This window comes from Acanthopagrus latus, chromosome 4 (genome assembly GCF_904848185.1).
Source record: "Acanthopagrus latus isolate v.2019 chromosome 4, fAcaLat1.1, whole genome shotgun sequence".
In the NCBI taxonomy this organism is placed as follows: domain Eukaryota; kingdom Metazoa; phylum Chordata; class Actinopteri; order Spariformes; family Sparidae; genus Acanthopagrus; species Acanthopagrus latus.
In genome coordinates, this window is record NC_051042.1 from 18,361,236 (window position 1) to 18,380,742 (window position 19,507).

At 41.9% G+C, this 19,507-nt stretch overlaps 1 protein-coding gene across 1 annotated transcript; it reads left to right on the top strand.

The window, feature by feature from the left end:
• Positions 1 to 3,418: 3,418 nt before the first annotated feature.
• Positions 3,419 to 19,423, top strand: cdh15 (cadherin 15, type 1, M-cadherin (myotubule)). Its single transcript, XM_037095683.1, has 14 exons — positions 3,419 to 3,563; positions 10,727 to 10,894; positions 12,568 to 12,723; positions 13,233 to 13,377; positions 14,058 to 14,239; positions 14,328 to 14,456; positions 14,572 to 14,754; positions 15,206 to 15,450; positions 15,540 to 15,676; positions 15,827 to 16,057; positions 16,168 to 16,407; positions 16,792 to 16,940; positions 17,220 to 17,414; positions 18,554 to 19,423. Exons 1-14 carry the CDS (start codon positions 3,513 to 3,515, stop codon positions 18,752 to 18,754), a joined length of 2,412 nt encoding a protein of 803 aa, XP_036951578.1. The 5' UTR covers positions 3,419 to 3,512; the 3' UTR covers positions 18,755 to 19,423.
• Positions 19,424 to 19,507: the final 84 nt, after the last annotated feature.

Genomic DNA, 19,507 nt, shown 5'->3' on the forward strand with positions numbered 1-19,507 from the left:
TTGTTGTTAGTGAGTGTGTGTGTGTGTCGGGGGGGGTTGAGGGAAGGGAAACATCAGGGCGGCTCCTGCCAACTGCCTGAGCCTGAAATGACAGAGACAGGTGCTGTAAAATCACCCCCTTTATACCAGAACCCTCTAACTCTCTCACACACGCGCTCATGGACACGGTGACACATGGAAGCATGCAGACACCCACTCAGCGCACACGGTCGGCCTGCCAACACACTCAGTGATTCCACTGCCCTTTCTTTCTAGCATGACATTTTCTATACTTTAGAGTATCATCCGTATCTCTGTTCTCCAGAGAGGTTCATCTGTGCAGTTGTTTAGTTGTTTATAACTGTGGTACGTTATATTAGCTGTGTTGAAACTTTACGATTCTTAACGCCCAATTTTCAATTGTATGTTGTGACAGCACTGTGCTATTGGTCTAGTTTGGTTTAGGCCAGAAGCAACTTGGTAAGGTTGAGGAAAAGATCATGTTTTGACTTACCTGCTTCTGTTGCCACAAACACAGATGAAAACTGTTCCGATAGCTTGTCAAAAACCTCCAGTGGTTTCACACTTAAGATGTTAAAATGCTGTCTTGACATGTTAATGTGAAAAAAAATGCTTATCTACATGTCACCTCAATGTAACTGAATTGATGATATGATACACATGGGAAGTACAAATTGAATGTATCTGTGTAAATAATGCTGACTGGTTTAGGTACTTTAAAGTCCAGTGTGCAGAATTTAGTATATATCTAGCTGTGGAGTTGCAGATTGTGACCAACTAAATACCCCTCATTCACACTTCACATACAATGACCACTAAAACCGCGAAACAGGCCTCTAAAGGCAGTGTTTGATTTGACTGTCTGTTACATGGTATACTGCAGAAACATGGTGGTGCAACATGGCAGGCTGTGTGGACGTGGAGCCTCTCTCTCAGCAGATATAAAAATCTTATAGTGTGGTCATGAAACCCAATGGAGGAATAAGATTCCTGTCAGTCTGGAATGATTTGGTTTTTTTTATTTTTCAGAGACTTTAAACCACATCACAGAAAAAAATGGCACAATCCTTGATCAACACCATCATGTCATGTCATTTGTTTGTTCATGTCTGTATGATTCCTTCTGCAGTGCCATTGCAACATCCACCCTCCTGTGATATAAGCAACAGAGAAAGCGTCTCAGTATGTTTGCAAATGAGTCCAGCACCTATGAAATCACTCAACTGGAAACTGCAAAAACCTACAATATGGTATTTTTCTACCTTATATTTTAGCCTATAGGAGAAATGTTTAGTTGATTTTAGCAGCCACTGTGCCCAGTTTTGAGATACATTCCTGGAATAAAGGGGACAAAGGAAATGAAGCTTTCCGCTTCACTTTCTGCTTACCAACCACGATACTTGTCTGAATCCAATTTGCAAGGGGGTTTTCCGAGTATCCATCCACCAGGACAGAAGTCATAATCTACCCCCTAGTTCTCTAAGACATACTCAGGGTCCAAAAGTTCTGTCCCTTAGAGCATGACCACAGTCACCGTTACACAGTCTTGTTACATCACTTTTTTGTTTTTTAACATCTGTCCTGCAAGTCTCTGCTGTGAGAGAGAAGCCGACGGGGTCCGCAGTTGTTTATCTCTTAAAGATCCGTATCGACCTTCGACCTGTGAGCAGACTTGCTGATAGGGTGTTGAAAGTATTGTTGAGGGATCTGGACCCCCACGTCTAGCGTCTCTTAATGCCAAACACATCTTTCCTGCTGGTTGTTTCTCCCCTGAGAAGTTTAAAGTCTCACTCTGTTTTTCCACCTTCTTGCAACAGAGATGGTTGCCTAAAACTCTCATCAGTCATGGCCACGTTTCAATCAAATTTTAAGCATTGCAGACATGGCAATCTCTGCTTTTGACATCACCCATGGAGCACCATATATCTTCATCTTCTGCTTTGACAGTGTTCAAAATAGCAGGAGATCAAAGAGTCCAGTCATGTTCTGAATGTGCGAGGGCACAACACAGACCGACTGGACAGGGAGGTTATGTATGTGGCCTTATGACATGAGGGTTGATCCGGACAAGAAGGATTTAAGAAGAAAACAAGCGCCAAGCTACGTAAGACTTTAAACACAAGAGTTTTTATGTTGTTATTTTGCACTAGCGACTGTAAAGCTAAGCGTTATTTTTTGATGAGTTAGGAAACAAAAAATCTAGACCTTTAACAGATAAGTTCACCCCAAAATATGAAAATGAAATTGTTATCTTCTCACCTCCATGCCGATGGAAGTTTTGTAGTCCACTAAACATTCCTGGAGCTTCACAGCAAAACATCATTGTAGCATTCTCCCGAACAACTGAAGTAGATGGGGACTTGCATTAAAGCATAAATAAAGAAAATGGGTCTGTTCAGCTCGTCGTATGTTATCTAAGTCTCTGGAAACACTGAGATCGCAAATTGATTTGAAAAAAATTTCTCACAGCAACATTACAAAAGTACATAATGACTTAATGAATTTTCACTGTCGGTTGAACTTGTCCTTTGACATAGTCTTTGACAATCACAACTGTGCTTTGGCAACATATGTCAAATGTCACAATAAAGCCTATTGAGTTGAATTGAAATTGAGTACATTATGCCATTAAGTGGGGCCTGGAAGTGAAAAAAGGACCGCTGGTTTCCTCTCAGTATGGCAGCAACGGATGCCCAAAGACAGAAACAGATCGATGTGGACTGTGGTCAAGAAAATACTGAAGTCATTTTTGTGGCAGATTTTGATTTCTCAGTTTTAACAGAAACAGAAAGCAGTCCATTGTTAGTATGACAGCTTATCATAAATGGAGATAGATGTTTGACACTAAGTCTTTAATTATAATTGTCAACAAAGTGGTATAACTTAAATCTAAATTGATAGAAGATTTGCTTTGAGGGTATCAACACAACTGTTAAAGTTTGTTACTAAATTATACAGCAAATTAAATAGTCTCTGGTTCAGCTTCTGTTTGTTTCTGTTTCTCTTGCATCTTTGGGTTTTGGACCATTATTCCTCTTCCCCGCCTCTTCCTTTGTCTCCCCATAAAGTGCCATCGTTTTGAATAAAGTGTTTAATAAAGTTTACCTACTTTTAACTGGTGCAGACACTGTTTCTGTCTACACCACCAACAGCTGCCCTGCTTCTCTCTTCATCTCTCTCTGCCTCTCTGTCTCGCTCTGAGTGACAGCACATGTGCTGGGGTACATGGGAGGGCCGCTGCTGAAATTCTAACCCCCTTACCCCACGACTGTGAGACATACCCCAGCCATGGACAGGGAGGAGCCGTGAGAGACAAACGCTGGGAGAGGAAAGGAGGCAAAGAGAGGGAGAGGGACTGCAAGTGCAAGAGGACCGAGAGAAAGAAAGGCGAGAAAGGGACAGGTTTCAGGGTCGAGCCACTCAGGAGCCCAGTTCTTAGTGGAGCAGCATCAGATCTTTGAGCCATCAGAGGTCTGTACATGCTTCTGAGTTTCTGAGTGCAGGCACTAAGGATGGCGGCAAGGATGGTGATGGTGTGTGTGCTGGGTACTCTGCTTTGTCAGGTAAGAAAAATCATGTGTCTTTGTAGCTGCTGTGGACTAAAATGAACTATATATGCTGATTTATTTGAGCATTATCAGTTGCTTTGTGTTTGTTTTCTGTTTTATATCCAGTGTGAGCCGCCTGTCGATGAAAGGGTCTCAAAATAAGAAAAGTTAAAGCTGTCTTTATCATGTGGACTGTGGACGATGTTATCTTTAGTTGATTTAGTTAAACGTTTGACTCTATAAAAGAGCAAAGGTGCTTGAGCGATGGAGGTAGTGTTGGGAGTGTATCCCTCCCCACTTTCTGATTGCTGTAAAAAATGTCAATACCAAGTGACTGGAAATGGATTGGATAGGCTGCTGCAAAGGTACTGGGATCATGTGACACATCCTTCTCTCTTCCCTGGCTAAACACGCCTAGATTCAGACTTTTTTTAATTTACTCTTGGCCACTACATTGTGGTGTGCAGTACAAACACACAACTAAACCATAATACAGTTGTCAACAGCCAAACCCCCAATTTCAGCACAAGATTCTTCACTCCTTGCCCCTTCAGAGTGTGATCCTGCTTAGAAAATGGCTTTTTAGCTGCCCCACTCCTGAAAATATACAGTTTATGCTTTTACCTGAGCGATGTCTTCTACCAGTTTTTCATCAATAGAGGCACCGAACTTGCTGTGCAATCACAAGGTTACGGCTGATCTAAACACTTCATTCCAGTTGGGAAGGGGATGATGAAGTGCTCTGAGGAGGACGAGACTCCAGATGTGTACAGAGGGGCTCGGGGCATCATTAGTAGCCCCTGTCAGCAGACGCCATTGTGAAATCTAAAATGGATGACAATGTAAACTGACTTATTACCAACAGCACTTCCAGCCATCATCAGTCTTTTGCTCTGTTTGGAGTAGTAATGGAGCCCAGGTTGGGAGGTTGAGTGAGTTGGCCTCCAGTGATTCCTGAGGGAAGCCTTTGCTTTGTTGTGCTCTATAATTCAGTCTAAATGCTGCAGATGTTGTGAAGCTGTGGGAATTCATATTTCAGATCTCAGCGAAGTGTCCCTGACCTTGCTAAAAGTGTCCGCAAAGTTTCAGTGTCCATGTGGTCAAAAGCGGTGAATTTAAGCTGCTTTTGTGTTCCATTTTCATATTCCATGCAAAATTGATTGTGGAGAAATTCACCGAAAATCTGCAGGGATGATTGATTGCTCACACAGCCACAGGGCAAACCAGTTAGTCACAGTGCACTAACCAAAGACTGTAATGACATTAGGCTAAAGATATTTCTGTCAGTTCATCTGGACCTTGATATGATCTTCAATATAAACATAATGTCATGATACAGTGGCTGAAAACATGACAATATATTTGGTGGATTGTTCCTTTAATGAGTGAGTCTATGTCACCAATCATCTCAAAGCAATCTCAAGTCCCTACTTTTTCCTTCAGGCTGGACAATTTGCTACGTGCTAAATAGCAGGTGCAAAACTCACATGTGAGATAAACACGATTTTTGTGTTTTGTCTGAAAAGAAAAACCAATAAACAAGTTGTTTTTTTAATGCTATGATGAAGTACAAACATTTCACAAGTAATGCATAGAAAACTGTTACAAATTCTGACGAATAATCAGAGTGAAATCAATTTAAACGTCAGCAGCTGTCAGCCCAATCCAAAGACTTCCTGCAGTGTCACCTGATAGCTTTCAGTTGATCTTTTTTCTTTTTTTCATTTTCAGTAAGCTGCTGTTGTTTTGAATCAAGGCGGTGTTCAAACGTGCTGGGTGTATGTTGTGTTGAGTGGTGGGCAACAGCTGTGCAGATGCATGCGTGATGCCATTTGTCCTGGTCTGTAATCCTCCTTGCGGAAAGAAGAGTGGGCCGCTCCTGGACCATGAAATCGGGTACAAATCAAGAGTCTGTAGCAGCGTCCAGCTGCTGCTGAGGTCTCACTCATCGGAAATAATCAGTCAGAGGATTGAGAGTCAGAATCACAGGTCCTGCTGGGTGTGGATACCTGCAGGCTGTTTTACACCGAGTAGGGTTTCAGAGGGAGCAAAGGGTAGAGAGACAAGGTCCAGATCTCAACATCTAGCCGACTGAAGCCAATTTCCGCTCCTTTTTTTAACCTTGTCACTTTTTTTACAGACTTAGACATGAAAGACCAAGTGGTGACAGCTGTTGTTTCACTGGTCCAGCACAGAAGTAAGGCAGTGGTGTTATGATGAGTTTGCTATTTGGTTTTCCCCAATAAATGAGTCAATTAACCCATGTAGTTATACAAAAAACAGCATTCTTTTTTGTGTGTGTTCTTAAGGTTTTTAATGTTTAAACAGATAATGGTTTTGTTCAGGTGTATTCCAAGTAACGGAATGTGTCTTCCATACTGGGAAAGTAGAGGCGGTGGACAGTTCATCACATCATTGTATCGCTGTTACTAGCAAATGTGTGCCTGTTTCGCATCAGTTAGATTCCTGAATATCCTTTATTGAGGGAAGAAATGACCGGAAATCTTCATATTTATATATTTAGCTTCAATCAGTCATGGTTTAATATTATAACCTTGCTCAGCATTCCTAAAGCTCAGACATCTGCTCCAAGAGGGACTCACACTGGTAGTGGCACCATAAATAGGCTGTACATACCCATGCCAGGCCAAGTCATGACTTAGCAATGAGAGGGTGTGAGGGAGCAGCTCTGTTGGTGTCTGACTGGTTGAATGTCTATATCTGAGAACCAGTAAAAGAAGTGACCACAAGGACACCTGTGTGACCTCCAACCCCCGTGGCCGAAGGGACTGTGAGGCATGCTGCAGGCATCCCTTCTCGGCTGGACGGTCTTTTCTTGAGTTATCCGAGCGTCTGTTCCACTCACACATATCAGGACAGGAGGCATTCTTTACACAGACATAGTGGACTCTCCGAAGGGGTATTAACTCCTTGTTATTATTAAATGAAAACTTTTCAGATGCTGTTTTCCAATTCAGGCTTATACTTACAAGTTAGCTCCAAAAACAAAAGAAAAAAAAAAAAGGGCAGATTCGACTATGATTCATGGGTCAACTAGTGTTTCAGGAGGTCTTCTGATTTAAAGTATTCCAAATTAACAGGAATACTATCTGCAATGCGAAAGCCAACTTATGTTCTCCAAAGTCCACATCACAGGGGTAGAAGGGAACTTTCCCGTGAACGTTAAACACTTCCTCAGCAAAAGCATGCTCAAGTGTGTGTTCTTGCTGTGGGGGCATATCATCCCGAAACAAGCTGTCCATACTTCTGTGAGGGCCCGAGGTGAAAGGCCAAGCTGTAAAGGTTTCTGGGAAAAGCCTCTAAAACAGTTAATCTGCGTGTGGTGTCATCGCTCAGCCTGTCAGACGAGGCTCTCATTGGTCTAATTGGTAACATGACACTTTTTGTGTTCCTGCACCTCGGTCTGGTAAAAACATTATAAAGGAGGCAGATACTTAGTGGAGCTACTGTCCAAAGCACTTCAGTTCAGGTCGGGTGTGTGTAAAGGAAGTGTGTAAAATAACAAATGTTTGCAAGCTTCCTGCCTCTCAAAATGTTTTGTACTCTAGAAAATGTGGATGTACAGTTGAACTGATATTGTAAGGTGGTCACATTGGTACAACAAACATAGCCGACCTTTACAATGCATTATCCACCAGATGTTTTGGGATTCTTTTGCATTCATCGGGGTCGTGTCTGAGATTGTTTCAGGTTTCCTCAAACTGTATATCAGTTGAGCAATGTACAGAACACCAGTGATACTGAGTTCACAAAACAACATCACTGTATTACCTCAGCCAAGAATGTCATGTTTTTGCCCGTGTCTGTTAGCTGGTTGGTTGTTTTGTCAACAGGATTATACAAAAACTTTTTAATTTTCATGAAACCTGGATGGGGGATGGGACTCAGTCCAGAATAGATCCCATTAATATCTCAACAGCTACAAAATGGATTGGCGCCAAGTGTTGCACAGACACTTATGGTCTCCAGATGATGTATGCTAATGACTTTGGGGGTCCTCTAACTTGAGCAGTACCATGTGAATTAAATAAGTTGTTGGAAGTGAGATGTATTGACTAAGCTTTGTGCAACCCCTTAGCAACATCAGCATGCCAACTCAGATGTGTCAGCATGAATTACAGCCAAGTACAGTTTTGAGGTACTTGGAATTTTCTTGAGTAGTTTCATTTTTTTGCTACAGTATACTTTATACTTTCACTCCACTGCATTATGAAGGCAAATATCGTACTTTTTACTGGCTACGTTTATTTTTTTATTATTTAACTAGTTACTTTGCATGATGCATCAAAGCCAAAGCAGCACGTTAGAAAGAATAGTCATTCTGTTCATGTCAGATCATCATTATCAGTCAACCCATAGAATACAGTATGTATGTACATGTATATACAGTATATGTATAATCTACTTTTACTTGTACAAACACCACTTGAATTCCATTTATTTCAGGAAAATTACTTTTGATACTTAAGTGCATTTAATTAATTCATATTGTTACATCATTTCCCATTTTATGAATAAGGCATGGTGTACTTGACAAGATGTGTATGTAAGTGTGATGAATATGCACTTAGGATCCCACTGGTGTGCAGCTCCCAGCGTGTGCGTTCTCCAAGTTAGAAAAAAGGCAGTCACGTTAGCCCGAGTGTCCACAAATCAGGCAAACTTAGAAAGTGCTATACTTGGAAATACAACTGTGCTGCAGCTGTTATTGATGTTGAGGTTAGGTAGCAATGCAGAATGTGTGATATGCGAGTGGAAGTTTGAGCTCCTACATGCAGAGGGCTTGAGTATGGAAGTAGATGGCCATCAGGATGAATCGTGTGGGTGACATGCACTGCTGGAATGCGAGTGTAAACATCCCTGTGAGACTGTACATGACGATGGCTACAAAAAGTTAAATAGGCAGGGGTCGGGAATATAGAACAGTCTAAGATTAGCCTGCCCTCTGACTCGATCTGCGCATGCCGGCCATGGTTGCCATTCCTGCCTTCACTGTCCAGTGAGCAGCGTGCCAAAGGATCAGTATATCTGATCACAGGGCAGCGGACCACAGGCCATTCACAAAATATTCAAAAATGTATCCACTGATGTTTTATTTAGCTTACGTATTTGTGGCTCATCTTAAAATCTACTGGTTATAAACGAATGGTCAGTTGTATCTGAAGCAGACATGGCTTTCTGGTCACTTAATACATCCACATTTATTTCCTGTTTTATGGACTGTGCCTTTAAACTGTTTAACACATGTCAAATAATGCTGTATCCAGTGAATTCCCACAGAAGAGACGGAAGCAACTTACGGAAATGTGTACATGTGCTTATGCGTGGGTGGGTGTTTTGTTGATGCATGTACATCATCTTGTACATGTGTGTGCGCGTATATGCATGAGAAAGCGTACATATGAGCGTGTCTGTGGAATTCCTACAGCGGAGCAGATCCGTAAGGTGACCCCAAACTCCCAGTCAGGTGCAGAGCTGAGCATAAAGGGGAATTTGTGAGTGTGAGTAGGAATGCGGGTGGGAAAGCACAGGATCTAAATCCATAGTCGACAGCTGTTGTGTGTGTGTGTGTGTGTGTGTGTGTGTGTGTGTGTGTGTGTGTGTGTGTGTGTGTGTGTGTATTTGTGTGAACAGTCAAGAGAGCAATGTCGTCAACGAGAGCTCATGAAATGAGCATGAGTGTTTGTGTTTCCTAGTCCTGAAATGAATTTGCACCCGGATCAAAGGAAGCTGACAAAGACATGTATAAGTGTGTGAAACCTGAGGCTGCGGCCCTGCATCCCCTCTGCCCCGCACAATCTCATGGATTCCACATTACAGACGGCCTCGGTGCTACAGCAAGCATACAGCCATTCCATCAGGCCACTGGGAGGGATGCAGAGCTGAGGAAGACTCCTGACATGAATTTTAACAGCTGCAAATGACATAATTTGGCTTTTATGAAGCACAACTGCACATACATTGTACTCAGCACATCCTCAAATATTAAATGTCTAAATAGGGTGACTGCCAATGACTCCCAAAACACTATGTCTGATTGTTCACAAAAATGACATGCTGGACCTGTGTCTTACAGTTGATTTCAAAGAAAACTGCTTGATAAGTTCTGAGAAAAGTTTGTGGTTTGCATTAAAATTAGTCAGCTTACTTTTGTGACGTTACTTAGGTACATACGTAACTGAAGTGCAGGACCGTACTTGCCAACCTTGAGACCTCAAAAATAAGGGGGATTTTCAAAAACAAAGTAGCGTTCAGTGGGTCTTACCTCAAAAAACTTTGATAGAAGAGGTCTGTGGTTTGTGCATTCTGGTGGCATTTAAAGAGTGGAAATCACAAAATAACAAGTGAAATGCAACAACATCTTTATGTCAAATAATTCCAAATTATACTTTTTATTTCTCAGACAACCACACAGAATAATCTGCCCTCTGGGATTAACTTGTATGAATCTATGGCATAAAGTAATGTTTGTCAGTCTTCACTCATTTTTTGCGCCTGTCCCCTCCACAGGTCTGTGCATGCCACTGCCCTCTGTTTGTCAGGCCCCCCACGGGGATTCATGCAGTGCAACATCCGTGGTAGATTTTACAGCCATTTCCTTTAAAACTTTATGGAAGAAGCAGGAATTCTCCTCTCCAAAGAAAGTCTGAAATTTGCGTAAATATTCTCTCTCATCTCCATTTCTCTCTGTCTGTTGCTCGCTCGCTGAGGAGAATGAGGCGCAGCAGTACGGCAGACTACATGCTGTACCGTACCAGAAACAGGTTATGAGAAGTAACGGAGGAGAAAGTGGGATAAATTGCCTCAAATTGGGTGAAATACGGGAGATTTGTGACGCCCGGAGGAATCCAGGAGAGGGCAGTCAGACTTTCCTGGGAAATTTGTCAGGGTTGGCAAGTATGTGTGTAACCGCATCATGGGTTTAGTGCTGCACAAGACAATCGTGATTGGTTTAAAGTTGTGCAAACAAGTCAGAGGTTTTACAACAGAATGAGAATTGGTTCAAGTAAAAAAAAAAAAGAAAAGAAAATACACCATTAACAATCCACCCCACCCACCGCATTACCTGACGTCCTCCTTCGCTGCTGTAAATTGCAACATGTGTTAATGTCTTTGTTAACTTTCTCTCCTGACATGATGTTGTTGTTTTCTTTCAGGTGTGGAGCTCCGCAGAACTTCATCACAATGAAGAAGAGCTGCACCCTCGGGCCCTTTACCCATGGAGAAATCAAGGCAAGGGAGTGGTGAGGGTGAAGAGGGACTGGATCATCCCTCCGATAAGAGTGCTGGAGAATAGCAAGCAAGTTCCTGAAGACCTTGTCCAGGTAAAACTTTCAAGTCAGAATTTAATCAGTGTGTTATTTCTGGTATAAATTGTACGTAAAGTGTATGCTGTTTAAAAACAATATGTGGGCCCACACTTAAACAGGGCTGTGCTTGCTGTGCTTATTCCTCCTGTTCATACTGGTCAGTCAAAGAGAGGCAGAAAATCCAGTCTTTCTTTCTGTGTCCCTGGTGGGTGGGGGAATCTCAGAGAGATTTGTCTGAGCAGCGTGAGAGCTTAGAAACTGAGAGCGGGTCTCAAGCCAAAAGCATGATGGTTGACAACCCTGGCTAATATGAGGCTTCAGCTGTCTGAGTTTTATAAATCAAATGGATTTCTGCCAAAGTTACAGTCTCAGTGCAAAATTCCCTCCTTCTGTCACTATCCCTCTACTGCAGCTCTACAGGGAAATATCTATCCAGGGCACAGAGCAAGCGCTAATGCCTTTTCCATTCTCACATATGTCATATGTAGTTAAGAATGATAACAGGAGCAGATTTGCCGTTCAAATGATTATGTTTTCTTGAAACATGGGTCCCTAATTTGAGACAGAGGTAGACTGGAGCAAGCTTCTCATTTTCAGCCAGCTGCTGTCAAATTTGCTGGCAGAAATGACCAATGTGGCTCGCAGATTTGACCAGCTGTAGCTAGCTAGTTAAGCTAATTATAGCTGACTGGCTGAGTTTTCAATGTTTCCAGCTGGATGTTTTTAGTAAGTTGCCTGTATTTTTAAGACACCTAAGCTCTTTATAATTAAATTGTGGGACATTACACGATATGTTTTATGTCGTAGAGCAAAACGTGTAAATATCTTAAGCCTGTGGTAACCACAGAAATTATTTTAGATATTTAACTGAAAACCAATAAAACAAACAAAAAAAAAACTAACTGACTTGGAAGTGATGGAACCAGATGTGCCGAAAGGCTAACCAGAAAGCAAACTACACCGCTGTATTTAATAAAGTTTTACTTTTGTATTTTGGTTTTGGCTCCATACTATAACCAAGTCCCCACACATCTCTGCCGTGCCACGTTACCGTTACTGGACAACTGGTGTGTGGTAGAGGGGTTAGCTAACAGTCAGTAAAGTTTTTCCTCAACAAAATACCCAAACAACTTACAAGTATTAAATATTATACCTAGACTATGACAAAATAAATTGATTGGTGTAGAAGAAGTGAAATGAGCTGATAGCAGACTGTGTATTACTCTTAGACTGTAGAGCTACACAAGATTAAACTCAGTTGAAACTCAGCACATACAGCCATGCACTGTTCTCTTCATCACAGATGATGACAACAGCACAGACCAGTGTTTAAAACTCACGTGAAATGTAAATGTTGTGTTAAGGCTGCTGCAGATGACCAGTAAATGTATAAATTATGAGGAGAAATATTGAGCCACTTTACATGGTGATGGTGACGGAGCAGAGAGCATATGTCAAAGAAAGTGAATGCACAATGCATGAAATATAGACTCCTTGCTATTATTATTCCTGTATTCTACTTCCTGCCGTAAGTCAAAGGCCTCTCTGGGCTTCACCACTCATGTGTCAAGGTCCTTGACTGTCAACATACTCACATCTGGTGTTACCACATGTGTTTTACGATCCTCCTCATACTTTCCCTTGAGGTTGCGATGATCATCAACTTCATCTCTCCTCTCTCTGTCTAGATCAAATCGGACAAAATCTTTACAGGTGAGGTGATCTACAAGTTAGAGGGACCGGGGGTGGACCAGGAGCCCAAGAATCTGTTTGAGATTGATGATAAAACCGGAGTAATCAGGAGCAAGCGGCCGCTGGACAGAGAGAAATACGACACCTTCACGGTGAGAGAGCGTTTATGGGACAGACACTTCAAATCACCCAGCCACTTGAAATGTGTTTTAGAGCACAATCAACGGTGGTGCTTGACTAACACAAGCTACAATGCACTCACTGAGACCTTGCACAGCGGTTTTCAAAGCACACGTCCATGTTATTGTCGCAAATAATATATCAGTGTCTTGAACGCTAGTGCAAACAGCCAAAGGTCAGTTTCCAGGGATGTTTATGGCCATCTTGGGAGAGAATTCGAAATGTTTCAGGCCAGATTCCTGTGATGTAACCAATGATGTTGAACCGAACATCCTGCACATATCTTTCTGCCATTTCCAGCATATGTTTTGCGCAGATACCACGAATACCAAAAGCCACCTTGGTTGGCCTGTTTCCCTCATTGAAAGCGTGGGGGTTGCAATATTTAACTGTAAGAAGCAACAACCTCGTAAATGCTGATTTTATTAAGAATCATGTCTCTGTTGTAACTGTTTGTGTGTTTGTTTGTGTGTGTGTGTAGCTGAAAGCCTTTGCGCTATCCCCCAGTGGAGAGAGACTCGAGAATCCTACCACCATAGAGATAGTGGTCCTGGATCAGAACGACAACAGACCTGCCTTCACCCAGAGCCAGTTTTTTGGCACTGTCTCTGAGTTCTCAGTCCCAGGTGCGTCCATGTATAACGTACTGCATCAGCGGCTGCAGGTTTAAGTAAAATATTAGATTATGTATTAATATATTATCCAGTTCTTTAACAGATTACTGGATCTCTGTTACAATAACAGCAGATCACAACTGACTTACGACTTAAAATAAAGTGATTTGCATGTGAGTCAAGTAAATTGTTGTCACCTAAAACAGGGGTGCCTCAACTATTTCTCCTCTCAGGCCAGAACTGAAACTTACAGTGGAACAAGAGCCAAAAGCAACACCTATATTATATTGTATCATATTGTATTGTATTGTTTGGAAGCTAAATGGTACTACAATCTCAAGTTCCTTTAATTGGCTGACTTGTGTCACTTTTCCCAGGTGTGCTCCGATAAAAAAAAAAAAGAATGAATAATCAGGAATCTTACGTATTTAAAGAGAATGTTTATGTTACATAAATAAAACAATATTAACCAATTTTTAAAAAAAGCATTTTTAATGTTTTTTTTGCTAGACACATCTAATGCTGGGGGCCCTGAACCCAGAGCCACATCGTCTTTCCATTTTAAGAATTTTACGCTGTAAAATAAGATGTTAAATGTTTTGCCAAGTTTGACATGGTCTCAGTGAATCTGCGCAAATGTCACATAGACAGATCTTTCCAGCTGACCGAAAGCTTTCCATTATTTTTGACAGGCACGTCAGTGATGTCAGTGTCGGCCACTGATGCAGATGACCCAAAGACAGAAAACGCTTATCTGAGCTACTCTATCATCGGCCAGGAGAGCATTCCTGCCAACGCTGTTACCAAGACGATGTTCGGTATCAACAACCAGACGGGAGCCATCTACACAAGAGACGTAGGCCTGGATCGAGAGGTAAAACTCAGGTTGTGGTTAAGATGCAGATATTTTCAGATATCACAGGATAGGTCATGTAACTGAAATGAGCTGTTTTCTGTCCTAGGTGGTGAAAAGTTTCCGATTGAAGCTGCAGATTGCCGATATGGGGGGCATGGGACTGACAAATGAAGGTGTGGCAATCATACACGTGTCCGACATCAACAACCATGCCCCACAGTTCAGCCCCACCTCAGTGAGTCTCAGACAACATTGTTTGGATATTTCCAAATATTTCAAATATATGACTGAAAATAATTTTGACACACTGATATTAATCTTTTCATCTGTTTTCTGTGTGGTGCCTGTAGTACAGTATGATAGCAGTGGAGAACAGGAAGGACTATGAGATCGGCCGGGTGAATGTGACGGACAGAGACGATCAGGGAACAAAGAACTGGGAGGCCAAATACTTCATTACCAACGACCCTGATGGCTTCTTCGCCGTCAGTACTGATCCTGCCACCAACCAGGGCGTTCTGACAGTGGTGAAGGTACAAACAACAACAATAGAAGTTATTCCTGTGCTCATAAGAAAACTAATATACCTTGATTTTATATCACAGTGACCTCCCACTTTCCAAACATTTTCCCCTCTAAGTTGCCTAAATTCTAGCTAATGGGTCACAAATGTTGACTAGCCTGTTCTGGGGTGCAGGAATAATTAAAATTTTGGAAATGTGTGGTATTGTCCTTTAAAGTCAGCACGTGCTTTCTGTCTCTCTTTACACACAACTCAACAATACCCTCTAGTGGTTGACTTGTAAACTCCAAGTTACTTACACAAAGATGCTTTTGCTAGATTTTATGCGGGCTGGGGTATAAGTTTCAAATGACTGATATTTACATATGGATTCATCATTAATTCTTAATTATTTAACCACAGTGCAGTACAAAGTTTTCCCTCCATGAACGGCCTTTTTTTTGCTCTGTTTCATCATGCAGCCTTTAGATTTTGAAGCGCAGGATGAGTACACCCTGATTCTGATGGTGGAAAATGTCAGTCCTCTGAGCAACAAGGCACCCAACCTCCCAGTGAGCACCGCTACAGTCGCTGTGACTGTTGTGAACGAGAATGAGGCTCCACATTTCAGAGAGGACCCCATAAACATTGTTGTCCCCGAGTCTGTGGATCCTGGGACTGTACTGAAAAACAACATCGCTTTTGACCCTGATAATTCTGACCTGAGGTATGTAAAGCTGTGTTTTTTAGGAGAGGTGGCAAAACTAATCGGGCAGTTCCGCGTGGCTTTGACCCTGCCTCTGCTCTCTGTGGCAGGTATGAGATTAGCAGGGATCCCGAGAGTTGGCTGGACATTGACAGGGATACGGGAGACATTAGTGCCAGGAGAGCCTTTAACATGCGATCGCCACATGTCAAAAACAATATCTACAATGCTGTCGTCAAGGTCACAGGTCAGTTTATCTCCTCAATCCAGCAACCAGGTGAATTAGATATAAATTTTACCCCACATGGCAGGTTTCTCCTAAGAAATAAATGCTTGTGGCTGACATAAACATGACAACTGAATAAGTCATGTATGTACTGTATGTTCTCCTCTTTAGATGCTGACGGTATGTCTTCCACTGCCTCCGTGGTCATCACACTGAAGGAGACCAATGACTTCCCCCCTCAGCTCTTCCCTCTGAGTGGCTCTGTATGTAAGGGTGCAGGCCGGAAGAGTTCCGGTCTGGTCGTGACCGCTGTGGATGAAGATCTTCCTCCGCAAGCTGCACCCTTCACCTTTGCCACACACTATGACATGTCACCAAACTGGACTGTTATTCAAGTCAACGGTAAGTAAAAAAGCGTCAGCAGTGAGGCTGCAGCACATCTGCATTAAACCCAGTTTTTCCATAAATCTCCAAATCTCACACCTCTCTCTCCATTTCCTTTCCCTCTCCAGACACTCACGCTGTGCTTCAGCCCCTCGTGGAGCTGGAGGCGGGAGATTACACGGTCACGGTGATGGTGTCAGACTCCGGCAGTCCAGTTCTGAGTTCCTATGCTCAGGTTAATATCACTGTGTGTCTCTGCGACTCGTTCGGAGATTGTCAGTCTGTGACAGGGGCTATCCTCAGCTCCAGTGTGGGGATCAGCTTCATCTTTCTCATCATCATCATGGCCAGTGTTGCACTCCTGCTGTGTGAGTCTCAACTCGAACACCGCATCCACTCCTCAAATTCCTTCTCTACGGGAATAAAGCAAGCAGGTCATAAGTGATGATTACATTTTAGAAAAATCCTACTTATTCTGCCTCAAAATTGTTTTTGAAGCAAAAAGACAAAAGATAAAAAGGTCAAACATGATATCATCCTTTTTTTTCTCTGTTTAAAATGATTGTTATAATTGTAATAGTTATTGACTATTGGTTGGGAAAAAAAAGACATTTTAAGTTGTGACTTTGACTGACTTTTTACCATTTTCTCATATTTTAAGGACTCAATAAATCCACAAATTGTGCGTCACAGCCCTATAACCAGAAGAAAAATTAATTAAGACTTGATGGTTTGCGCCTGTTTGATTGCAGTGCTGCTCCTCCTGGCTGTGGCGGTGACCACCTGCAGGAGACGCCACCACATCAAGAAAGGAACAGGTCTGCTTGTCGGGGAATCAGAAGACGACATACGTGACAATGTCTTCAACTATGATGAGCAAGGAGGGGGTGAAGAGGACGAGGTAAGACTGCCCAGGTCAAAAGTGAAGAGGGGAGGTCTGACTGATCCTACGGTCAAGCTGATTGGATGCTGTTCTTAGGAATTATGAATTATACACAATAATAGAGACAGACTGACGTTGTATTTAACAGGAGTTTTGTGGTATTTAAATGCCTTCGATGGTTTGATTATGCTGCTTCTGATATATTCCCTTTTGTTATTGTGGTTTGGTTTCGTTAACTTTTCCATTTTATCATCACTATACTGAGTTAATCTTTATCCTCTTCCTCTCGACTGGCAGAACGCCTTTAACGTCGACCTGCTGTGGAATCCCCATGATGCACCTTCCACCCCGGGCTCCTACTACCCAGGGTACCCTGGTGTTCCTCGAGGCAAGCAGCCCCTCAGGAAAGATGCCCCGCATAACCTGCCCTCACCTATCTACCCACGAAGGCCTCCTGCAGACCCCACTGACATCGAGGACTACATCAATGATGTGAGAAGCTTCTACTACGAGCCTGCTTTACCTACAATTCACAACCAAAATTTACTGTAAAGCCCAAAACCATAATCTGTAGTTATATGAATGGGTACACCCATTAGAATTCAAAAACAGAAAATTCAGGAGTAAGACTCCCCAAGATATCAACTGAGCTTCTAATCGACAGACACAGGACAAATACATCCAGATAGAGCATATTTTCGGATGCTGTTAAATGTTTCTATGGACTTGTAAAGATAAAGACATGCCTGTATGTCCAATGTGATCAGGCACTAAATGTTTCTCTGTTATTCTGTTTGAATTCCACTGATTTTACTCATCTTTGGGAGTTCTGCTACCTATGTGAAAAGTTTACGGAGCCTTTATGACTTCAGCATGAGCTGTGTGAACTCTCTTTAATTGCTTCAAGTGTCATTTGAGTCAGTGCTGGTGAAGGTTGAAGACTGTATGTTAAACATTTAAAAAAAAAAATTTTAAAAATCGAGGTGTGGAGTAGCCCGCTCCTCACCTCTGCCTGAGGCTAGCAGCTTGTGGCTGCATTAGCCACCATTACTGGCAGATCTGAATGATGTTCAATAGTGTCTTTTTAAGAGAATACCAACTACAATTAATAACATAAATTCTTTTTGGTTTGTTTGTTTGTTTGAGTTTTAAGTGTTCTTACAACACTGATTATGGTCTGAAGGAAATACCTTAATGTTCCACTTTTTGTATTAATGATTTTAGTGAATACATCTAAACCTTAGAAGTGAGAGGGACAGAAACTAAGACTTTGAAAAGGAGGGCCGATCCTTTCAGTGATGAAGATCACATCAACTAAACGTATTGCCCCAACAAGTAAAAGCAGTGGGAGTTGAGATGACATAATGTTATTTACCCGTTTCAGCATTTTCTAGAATTATGTGGTAATGTTTTAAAAAAGGAAGGGTCAGTTCAACAGTTTGAGAGTAATGTTACTCAATTACAGATCTTTAAACACTTCGTTTACATGTTCAGGTCTTCAGAGACAGAATCTAAGAAAATGTCTTTTAGTAAACGAGTGAATTGTGTCTTTTTACAATCAAAACAGAATTCCCAAAGAGTTTTCTTTACACATATTTACTAAAAACAAACTGTAATTTTTCTCCCCTCAGGGCCTGGAAGCTGCAGACAACGATCCTAACGTGCCTCCGTATGACACAGCTCTGATCTATGACTATGAGGGAGAGGGCTCACTGGCAGGCAGCCTCAGCTCCATCGCTTCAGGCAGCTCTGACGGAGACCAAGACTACGACTACCTCAACGACTGGGGACCACGCTTTCAGAAACTGGCCAACATGTACGACCCACGTTAAGATGGACTGCAGCCCAGAGGAAGAACACCGGTGTGAAACACCACCAGTTAGGAACACAGATGATGCCTCAGGTTTACAGAAAAGGTTGTAGTCCGGGATAACATCTGAGGTGTGCCAAGGAAAAATAAACACCATCCAAAACCACGGGCCTTCAATCTGATGTGCCTGGGTTTTAATGAGGATCATTTGGACAAAATGGCTTGTTGCAAAGTTTTGTGATTAGTTAAGGAGAAGTAAGCAAGTCGGTGTAATTGTGTGACGACATGATCGGCCGAGTGGAAAGGAGCCGTGCATGCTACAAGGCAGACGGAATGTGTGTTGCAATGATTGTCCATGTCTGGTTTTGTTTAGACCTCAGACCTGGATTGCTCAGTTATGATACATACAAGAAGCCTGAGATATAAAACTTTTAAATGTATTTCTTTTTTATATATACGTGATTATTTTATAAGGAAAATTTGCTCTGATATTGATTTTGTTTTTCTTTTTTGATCTTTAATCCTCCATTCCAGCCTCTGTTGATCTTTTTGGGAATCTCAGCGCAAAATGTTACTCAACAAAACACAATACTCTGTTATCTAATTGTTTGGAAATGAAGAATTCTAATTGTTTTTTTTTAATATGATCATTTAATTTAGGTTTTACTGGTGTCTACAGAATAAATGTAAATCTTTTATTTAGCGTGTGTATTGTTCATTATCAGATGATTCACCGGCTTCACTGTTTACTCAGAATTCAGACATACACAAAGAC